Below are 10,483 nucleotides of genomic sequence, written 5' to 3' on the forward strand. Positions count from 1 at the left end.
GGAACCTACCTGCTGCCCTCCCCCCCCGGGAACTCACGGCGGAGGGGTAAGGGTGCCTTCTGCCCCTGGGAGCACGGGAAGGATGAAGCTCAGCCCGCCTTCGGAGAGGATCGGGGGTGTCCTGGGGCCAAAACAAAACAACACCCTCAAGAACTGTATCAGACGTAACCCTAGCGCGTATTACACGTACACAGTAACCGCAGCATTTGGTGCCCCCCCGGCCGGAATCCATTCTCTGCTGGAACGGGATGCTGCTGCTTCCAGCATCGCACCGCGGCAAGCAGGACACCGACACTCGGGTAACACGCAGCTGCTCCTCAAAACAGTTCCTGAAAGCGGACAGTCGTTGGGTAAAAAGTAGAAAAATACTTCATGATGTCATGTTTCTTTTTTTTTTCCCCAAGACACTCTGAAAACCAGGATTTGACATAGATTAGCTCACCGGTCCTTCAAATCTGGCAGGGACTACTTTCTGCTCAGAGAAAACAGAGGATCTGTCCAACAAAGCCTGCCATTTGTGCGCTGCTGTGGAGGTGACAGGTTGGGAGTGGACATGGGATCAGGCATCTTCAGAGATCAGGAACAAATCCTTCTTTAGGATCCAAGAGATACGGCTTTCTTCTCTTTTGGAGGATATCAACACCTCTGCAACCTAATTAATTTAAATTCTAACCTCTCTTATCAGTCCAGCAATAAGTTTTAAAGCTTGGCTACAGAAAGTTACTTTACCGTAGATCGATTCAACCTCTAGTCCCACCAATGATGACAAGATTTGGTCACTAGGTAAGCAGCGCACAGCTGCCATCAGAGACTTAAACCAAACAAGGCTTTGTTTAAACTAAACGAGCACTCCCGTCTTGCCATGTACAAAACCATCAAAGCCCCCACCCCGGGCTGGTACCGACATTAGCAACATCATCACAGAAGAAAACAGCAAGGAACTAACGCAATGGTGCAACTGAGGTGTACCTTTATCATACCATACATTCATCATGCATTGGCATTGTGATTCCATTTTGGGGGTTTTGCCTTTTTTTTTTTTCTTTAAACTTCAGATATATGTGAAATACCCTCATAGCTGTACTAACTTAAAACTACCCAAAGCAGTGTCAAATTTTGGGTTTACACAACTTAATAGCACGCTTTTAAGTGATTTCATCCAAAGCATGGAGGAAGCAACTCAAATCTAACCTCCCCCACTGCAGAAAAAAGGCAATTATTGCATCTATTTACGTGGCATAGAAAAGCATACTTGGGATTTGCTGCTAATTTTACTAACAAAATTGTATTAACCAAGCCTGTGTGAACATCTGGGAGAGTCAGCAGAGCGAAACCCCAGCGGGAAGGTCTGCAGCAAGGAAGATTACCCTCAGTGGAGGAGGATCAGCTTAGGGAACATTTCAACAAACTGGACATAAACAAGTTGATGAGACCTGATGGGATGTACCCATGAGTGCTGAGGGAGCTGGCCAATGTCACTGCAAAGCCCATCTCAATTATCTTTGAAAGGTCATGGCGATCAGGAGAGGTTCCTGATGACAGGAAGAATGTACATACCACTCCTCCCTTCAAGGAGGAGGATCAGGGTAACTACAAGGCTGGTCAGTCTCCTTTGAGCTTTTTTCCCCTCCTTCCTGTCACCCTGTCATTCCTAAACAGAAAAGAAAACACAGACTTGTACAGTCATACCTCATTTTTGTTATCACTGCAGCAGTGGTACAAGAAAATGTTAAAGCTGTGGCTCCTGCAGAACCTTTCTCCAGACCATCTCCCTCGAGACTACCATCGCTAACAGACCAGCAGCCTCGCTGTCTCCTTGGGGCAGCATCCCCAGGACCACAAGCACTAAAAATTCAGTAATTGTTTTATCTGCAGTTTCTAACCAGTCACAAAGGCAGCTGTGTCTGAAATCTCCTAATGAATTTCCAATGCAGTCAACAACGGCAGGGGAGGTCTCAGGAAAGAACCGTTCCGAAAGAGCTTTGCTAGAAGGACAGCTTCAGCCAGCCTAACCCCTCATCCCCAAAAGAGCAGACAGACAATTTATTTGCACACGGATGCTTCATAACACAGAAGGAATAACGACGAGACTACCAGCTCTTTAAGTAGTTTTATAAAAGTATTTGACTTACTGAGATACTGTTACAGTTACCTGAGTATTTCAAATTACAATGCAAGGAAATTTCGACAATGAATTTCAGTACAGTATTTTACAATCCAGTGCTGCTGATCCCAGTTTATATATGAGTTCACTAGAGCACATACACACAAACAGTGATTCTTGAAGAAAATTAAAAGACACCACAAAAAGGGGGCTGGAGATACCAATGTAACAGAGAGAGTTGAGATTACAAATCCAGTGCAGCATGTAATAAAAATGCAAACAAAAAAAAATTAAACAAGCATTTTTTTTGTTGTTTTACTTCTCTCAGAATCATAAAAAAAGCTTTTTTATTTTTTAAACACAAGCAACTGGATTAAAAAAAACCAAACAACTTCCCTACTAGATCAGATGAAGACATGACGCATTTACTGTGCATTTCATTAGTATATTAACATTTCCTGAGCTACCCAGAACAATAAGGCTTTGTTAATTCTTAGATCAGCGGCTCAGCATTTAATATTCTCATGTCATTTTCATAAGGCAAAATTCTAAATAAATGTTATTTTAATACTTGAAAATTAGGATCAATTGACAGTTGCATATGAATATACATTTGTGACATATTATGAATTTGTGCAGCTCAGCCTGCAAAATCAGTTGAAGTAGTGGGAGACAAATTAATTAATCTCTGCTGAAAAATCTTACTTGTAAGTCCAATTCATAACAACTCATTATCTGGGATACCAGATGCTGCGGGCTCATCCACATGTTGATTGCACCAGATCCCCATAAAGAACAGAAAGGTGCACCAGTGGCTTATATTAATTCCTTTTTATTTCTACACAACATGCTGTAAAAATTTAACAAATTTGTTAGCATTCACAATGCTGACAGAGTAAAATGCCTAAGTAATCTTAACCTCTGACTTCAGAAATATTGCCAATTTAACACAGTAAAGTTGCTTTAAATATTTTATATTTTGGCCAAATCCAACATTTCACAGATTCCCCCCCCCCCCCCCCCCCCCCCTTTTCTGTACTGTTTAAAATCATATCTGGTGCTTGGGATATCCAGCCCCCTTTCCCCCATCCTAATACAGCAGAAAAGACATATAAACATGCCATTTAAATTAAAGAAAGAAAAATGGAATAAGTGGAATCCCAGACTGCAAAAATATATACAAGCATTTACCTTTTTCCTGAACTAAACATTTCAACCATAAAAATATTAAACAGCCATACCCTATAGAACTAGGGCTAAGGCTATTTCAATTATAACTATTCTTTATTTTAAAAATATAGGGCTGAAAGCCTTCTGGGTGATATTTATACATTAACAATATTTCTAGGTTCCCTACATGAATCATAAAGCATTATGCAGAACACAGACTATTTTTCATAGCTTAATCTTGCATTATCTTGCTTAATTTAATCTCTCTTGTAAATATGTTAGATAACTACATTTCATTGTAAGAATTAATATAAACAGAAAGTATTTATAAGGCTTTTTTTCTCCTCATGAGCTGTATATTGTAATATATCCATCAAATGTTTTGAAGTTGGCAGATTTTCCTCCTGGTAAAACCATAAAGTCAGGTTAGTTCTCCCCAAACTGTAAAAGAGGGTCATTTCTATATCATCAGAAACTCTTTTCCATGCCTTTCTTAGAATATGCACAACAAAAGAGCTATTCACTCTAAAGTCTAATCATTTTGCCTTCCAATAAGCATGTATCACTTTGTATGACCTGAAAAACTCTCCAAGTCAGTTAAAAACTGTAGCGTCTTAGTTCTTCTTAGGCCTGAATCAGTTTTTCCATCTTATAGTTTAGACAGAAGGGACAGCAGGAAAGAAATATTCTTTTCAACACTGGAAGTTCAGTTTTAGTTTCCCACTGTCCTGTTTCAGCTCCAGTATCTAGAAGCCTCTTAAAAACAGCTCCTGTCCCAACGCTTTGAGCTGCGGTTATGCTTTAATATGTGCTACATGCTATTTCATGTGTCATGTCTCTTACTATGGCTAACAGCTCATCTCATTGAGGTTTGCTTTCCTCCCTTCAGATAGGAAAAGAGCTGACCATACCCAAAAAGTGCATTCAGTCCAAAGGAGCAGTAAAATGCAAAATGTTATTGTAAACCAGAAGAGAATTGAATATTATCAGATCCTAAAAGGAAGTAAAAGATGTTATTAATCCAATAGGAACTCACTACAAAAGTTACTAGCTATAAGCAGCTTAGGGTGAATTAGCGTAGAAACCTCCCCAAAAAACTTTAGTTTCAATCTTTGTAGAACTATTTACTGATGCTCCAGCTTTTCAAAAATCTGTAATCCGTGTCTGAACTTTCTAATCCTCTTAGCCTTAGCCAGTATCACGTATCAGTTCATTAGCAAAAATGATAAGTATTATCATTTTCTGAATCCAGTTGTTTTGTTCTTCTTCCTGAGAACCCAATAAAGTCTTCAGAGCAAACTGACTGCAACATGTAAGAATAACACTGAGAATAATGTCCATTAAGACTTTTGACAAGAAACATCAGTCTGCAAACAGGAATCTAAATGGAATCAGTGCAATCCCAGGTGGTCTTGTCTTTTGCAAAACAAGTGAAGTACCACAGTGTTAATATTGATGTAAAAGTTAAATGTGTTACACAGGAAAAGATCAGAATTCTTCTGAGGGCACGCAGAAATGTTCCAACAACTTTGGGCAGGTGTCTATTTTGCTGAAATCAGCAGGATTGGGGAAAAAACAAAGCAAAGCTATGCCCTGGATTTGTGCCACAGTTTGACATCCCCTTAACAGCAGCCCGAGTCCAGCTGGCATGTGAGCAGACTCCAGGCGGGGAAAAAACAGTCTGGCCACACTTGAGTTAGAAAAAAGAGCTTAAGCAGTTAATTTGCTGACGGTAGGCAGAGGATGGTTACAAGCTGGCTCTAATAACACTGCTGTAAAGAGGCTTATGATGCTGCTGCAGCATTGCAGCTACCAATGAACTTCCCAGTGCATCAGTAGCAAAAAATGCTACTAAAAAGGAAAGACAAAACTACTGTTAAAAATCTGTCAGTCATTAAGGACACATTCTAATTAATGAATGGTAAAACAAAGCAGAGCCCAAAGCTGTATTAAACCTCTACTTAGGTCATAATTAATTTGTAGCCATATCTGATTGCTCATTTGATTTCTGAAAGTGCTCAGTAGAAATCCAGAGTTAACGTGGATAAAACCTCAGGATAACATCCATTTACTTACACATTAGTATTGTTAAATAAATCCAAGTCAAGTCTACTTTACAATGAAGTGTGCAACAAGCAGAAGTGAAGAACATATATTGTGTTGAGTTCACATTCTTCAAGGTGCAAATTTTAGCTATTCTTGCCCAAATCCTTCTGTTTCTTCAATTGCGAACAGCAGCTTTTCCTTCAACTGCTCATAATTCTTATAGGGTGGAAGGTCTAAGCGATTGAAACTGAAAATAAAGAAAAAACTTAAGTACTGAAAAATAATTAAACCATCACAAAAAAATTCATTATGAATATGGGTAATTAAGCTTTTTGCTGCATTGATGGATACCTGGATTTATACCCTGTGAAAAGCTGACTACCGACATAAATTTATATATTTCTGAGAGAAAAAGTTACGAGTTCAAGCGCTTGAACAGTGACCATTTTCTAGAAATGCAGTGTACTTGGTAAGAAATTTCACTAACTTTTCCTAGTTGATTAACTAGAGTCATCATTCGCATCTGAAATTTTAAATTTGTGTGTTTTTACTAACCACTAATACACCTGAGGAACTGAGTAGAAGTTACCTTTTCTGTAGGGAAGAGGGAGTGTGAATGTGGTTACTTCACTTATCAAGATGGAGTGTAGCGATAACAAAAGATCAATCCCAACCTCTTTAGACAGTACTGTTTATTACTTCAAATTTTCAGTAATACACAAATCCATGGAATTTACAATGGAATCTACTCCATGCCACAAGTTTTACAGAAGTTCAACTATTATTCAACAACAAAGTTTATTGGTATAACTTGGTGTTTGCTTTCACACAGTCTCAACCATTTAAGTATATTACCCATTTACTAAAATCTCCAAGTAGATCATTGTCAGCAGAAACAGAACAACAGTAATATTCTGATTGGTTATGTACTCACCAGGTATGACTTCTAGGTAACCAGTTTTCCTTTCCAACTTTTTCAATACAAAATTTTTGGGGTCCGTTGCTCCCTGTAACAAATTCAAATAAACAAGGCATAGGTCCAGCTACCTTTGTATCAGTAGGTAATACGTTACAACTGAAGTATGAAAGGCTTAAACATAAGACAAGATTACCACTACTCGCACAGAAAAAAGACATCTGTCTTTCACTATACAACTCTGTCTAGATCAAAGTATGCACGTGGTGAAATGCATAAATTTGAAGTGATTTTGAAACTCGATACAACAGGTGTAAACATTCCCTCCATCTCTTTTTCCATCATAGCTCAAGTATATGCAGGAGTTACAAAATAGCATTCAATATAAAATTCATTAAAAATGTCCATAAACATGTAACTTTGTTCTTTTAAAAAAATTATCTAACACATTAGAGGGATTATTAATGCATACCCATGAGGTCAGCAAATCCTCCCACTGGTAATCTGCATGTTCCAGTAACAAACTGCAAGAGTCTCATTCTCTTCTCATTATCTATTTCTTTCACAAACTGAAAAATAGTAATCGAAATAAACATTTAGGTATAGATTTGATATTCAGATTTTCACATCATCATCATCATCCATAGATTAACAAATTACATGACTGTTACGAATAGCTGGATCAGCAGTAACAATTTATATTTACGCACTATAGATCTGTTCAATAATTAACCATTGTTTACTAAGCTGTAGCTGTGCTCTGTAACTTCTGTTGGTCTGAGAATAAAACAAAGTCTACAAACCTGCCAGAACCATACTATCTGTCTGCTGGTCCTGGTATAGTGCCGGTAGATGGTATGCCTCTGCCAGTCATTCAAATCAATTTCTTGCATTCCACATAGAAGCACCTTTAGGGGAGAAAAAGGGAAATAAACATGCGAGTACAAGTTACGACTTTTCTTCTATGACTTCCCACATAGCAAAATAGAACATCAACTGCATCCATACTTAGAAGCATCTGCAATGACAGTATACTTGTTTTTAATTTTAAACTTTATCCAAAATTTTTACAACAAAGAACGACGACTGCTCATGAAGTGTATTGGGAGAGGCCACAAAATAGAAAGTATCTGTGTCATGAAAAATGGAATAATTGCTTGCATTTAGACATTCAAGCCAGGAACAGTTTACCATTGCCAGCCATACAATTCTCTGCTAGGAACAGGATGTTTTGTTTTTATTTTTTTATCTTTTTAAATTGAACAGATGCTTCAGAAAGTATAATTTTGAGAGATCAAAACCATCTAGAACCTGGTCCAGTTTATATGCGATCATCCATTATGTATCTGGTTTTATCTCCCTTTCTGTCAAGTTACTCATTCTTTGAACGCAGGCAAATCAAATTGCTGAGGATTACAAAAGCAATTTGATAAGAAATTTCTACTGGCAGACTCTTAGCCTTTAGAAACACGTAAGTAGGCTGCAAAGAGGAAAGCGAAGGGAAACACACTGATCAAATACTACTCCATAAAGTTTCCCTCATACTCTCTATAAAACAGAGTTGTCAACCTTAGCGAGTTCTGCTCTTCAGACATAACGACTGGAGTTTAAGTATTTTACGTGTAACAACCTGGATCTAGCAATAGCCAAACAACGCTTTACCTCCAGTTCCTTGGCATCAAAATACTGCAAATACTGTTGCGGTAGAATTTCATTGAAGCCTTCAAAGAAAGCCTGTGTCTGCTCCTCAACACCTCGGGAAAGTCTCCATTCTGCTACTAGCCTGTAAAAGAAGATACAGAAAGATAATTTAAATGGCCTGTGCTAACCCAAGTCTACATCTTTGTTAGCCTATTTTGAGATGAACTGTAAGCTAAGTTAAAAAAAACCATGGAAAATCTGGAAAGTTCTGGGGATAGAGCATTGTATCATTTTATTAGTAACCTTTACTCTGTGCAAATGATTTTGTTTTTTCTTTAAGTTCAAACCCTATGTTTCCAACATCCTGCTACGGAAAGTATTTTAGACTCAAAGAGGAGGCAGCATCTATTCACTGATTATATTAATGAGAGCACAGCAGTCCCTAGGTATTTGAAGAAAGAAAAAAATACAGAGCTATATTTGTCTAATATTCTCCCCAGAAATCTCAGTCATTATCCATGAAAAGGTAAAAACTAGGTCAAGTTGTACTGGTGAAGATAAGTAGGACTGCTAGCTTACCAAGAAACGACTATGTCCATTTGGAAAGTTCCTTACTTGTTTCTGTTAATCATGAAACTTTGCTCTGTGGCAGAAACTCCACTCTCCATTAATAAAAGGGTGAAAAGCAGGCAGGAGACCCCGAAGAACCTGAACCCAGGGAGAAGCAGACATTATGCTGAATTCAAGCCTAACCTGTCAGGAGAACTGGAGTCTGAAGGAGAGATGGCTATTTTCTGATTTCAATCCTAGAAACTTTGGGGACTTAAAGCAGGACTTGGAGTAAGACAAGAGAATATGAGTGAAGCTGGAATTCGAGCTCTCCCTGGGTTCCTAGAAACTAGAAGAGAATGGTTTTCTGCAGATCCTCCCTATCTTCAACCCCAATATTAACACTTTGCAAAACTGCAAAATGCCAGTATGTTTCTTCTGCAAATACTACCTTTTCTGTGAATCACTGGAATGTCTTCAGATTATTCATGCAATGAAAACAAAATCCATTCCCTTCTCCCTCACCCCTTTCCATGAAAGAAGAAGCCTTCACAGAACACATTGTAAGAAAGAGAGGAAAATTCTACTGTGCTTCAGTTTATTTTGTGCCTGCAATGTGACTTTTTTTTTTTTTTGCAAGCACATCCTCCAAGCTTGTATGTTGAAGTTCACGCCCTAAAGCAGAGCTTATGTACTGCTGCACATTGAGGAAGAAGGGGATATTTCAGGACAAAGCAGGTCACTGTTCACATTTTTATTCTTTAATCGCTCTTAGGCTCCTTCCCTCTTAGCCTATTGGTTTAAGACATTCTCGTACTGCAAACATAATCCTTCATTTATGGCAATACAACTTATGACATCATTCATAACACTGTCCTGTTACAAATGCCAAGATCTAGTTATACCATAAGACCAGTTCAGATAAAGCTAGTAGCAATCCCAAGTGTCTTCGAAAAATAAGAATCATCACAAAAGCATCCAAAAATGTTCTTACATTTAAAAAAACCCCAAACAGAAATGGCTGGGTAGAATATCAGCAGGCTATAAAGCAATATAATTCCAATAATAAACACATGCAACCATTTCATGAAATACCTGACATTCACACTTGTTGTCATGATGTTCTGCTAAACTTAAATATCTCTAGGGAAAAAGTGGACCTTCTACTAACTGTAATCTTTGGGAAAATTGGATTTTAAAAACTGATTTCTATCAATATTCTTCTTTCAAATATGATATCCAAACAATTGCCACTTGTTGCCAACATCAGCAATTACTCAGAGACACAATTTCAACAAGGATTCACATTACACAGTTTGGCAATCTTTTCTTACTAGAACTAAAGAAAGAAAATGACAGAGATAAGAGTATTTTAAAATCTTCATTTATTCTCACCTAATGTATTCTTCTTTGTTTTCTTCTGTGACCAGAATGTTGCTACCATTTGCCTTCAAATCATGGCTTTTGATTTCACCTAGAATTTCTTTATCAACTGAGAAAAACATTTCCAAGTCACACTCTTCAATATCATTCTCTCTGTAAGGAAAAAAAATAATTTTAAATAACTGTGTCAAGACCTTGTACTCAGTAGAGGAGATGGGTATGAAGAACCTTAAGGAAAAAAGGTTTGGAGCTAAATAATCAAGATAAGGAAAATGTTCCTTACACAATAATTATGGTTTTGCAAGAAGTACTGACTCGTTTTACCAATGTGCATACATGAATTGTACTCCCGATCAGAAATTTTTGATCAGTAGTACCCTTAAATTTACCAATCACAAGGCTGACAAACTACCTGCTGACTATGATCTGCGGAATGTCTATGGACTACCAAAACTTTTCAAGTAATGACATTTTCACATATTTCACTGCATGATTGCTTCTTCTAACAAGTAATGTAAGGACTGTTAAAATGCAGCTGTCACTTGGTCAGATAATAGCAGGTAAGAAACAATTAAGAATGACTGCATGCTTAATGAATTATCTTCAACTCCAGTACATTTATGGGACTATCTTGCAAGCATATACTAAAATGTCCCAAGCTCCTAAGTTAACAA

General features: G+C 37.8%; 2 protein-coding genes across 3 annotated transcripts in view; both read right to left on the bottom strand.

Annotated features, from left to right (window-relative positions):
* DYNLRB1 (dynein, light chain, roadblock-type 1) overlaps positions 1-991 on the bottom strand; it is a 7,073-nt gene extending 6,082 nt beyond the window's left edge. The window contains exons 1-3 of the mRNA XM_009318679.1: positions 981-991; positions 191-329; positions 10-121 (exon numbers count right to left, since the gene is read on the bottom strand). Of these exons, the coding sequence (XP_009316954.1) occupies positions 10-121; positions 191-329; positions 981-991 (262 nt within the window). The remainder of the gene's footprint in view (positions 1-9; positions 122-190; positions 330-980) is intronic.
* Positions 992-3,173: 2,182 nt separating this feature from the next.
* Positions 3,174-10,483, bottom strand: part of ITCH (itchy E3 ubiquitin protein ligase) — a 34,801-nt gene continuing 27,491 nt past the window's right edge. For both annotated transcript variants that reach the window (XM_009318647.1, XM_009318646.1), the window contains exons 18-23: positions 9,822-9,962; positions 7,899-8,019; positions 7,040-7,144; positions 6,709-6,805; positions 6,255-6,327; positions 3,174-5,567 (exon numbers count right to left, since the gene is read on the bottom strand). In XM_009318647.1, coding sequence (XP_009316922.1) covers positions 5,468-5,567; positions 6,255-6,327; positions 6,709-6,805; positions 7,040-7,144; positions 7,899-8,019; positions 9,822-9,962 — 637 coding nt within the window. In that variant the 3' untranslated portion in view covers positions 3,174-5,467. The remainder of the gene's footprint in view (positions 5,568-6,254; positions 6,328-6,708; positions 6,806-7,039; positions 7,145-7,898; positions 8,020-9,821; positions 9,963-10,483) is intronic.

Source organism: Pygoscelis adeliae, unplaced genomic scaffold, assembly GCF_000699105.1.
Source record: "Pygoscelis adeliae isolate BGI_AS28 unplaced genomic scaffold, ASM69910v1 Scaffold72, whole genome shotgun sequence".
NCBI lineage: Eukaryota > Metazoa > Chordata > Aves > Sphenisciformes > Spheniscidae > Pygoscelis > Pygoscelis adeliae.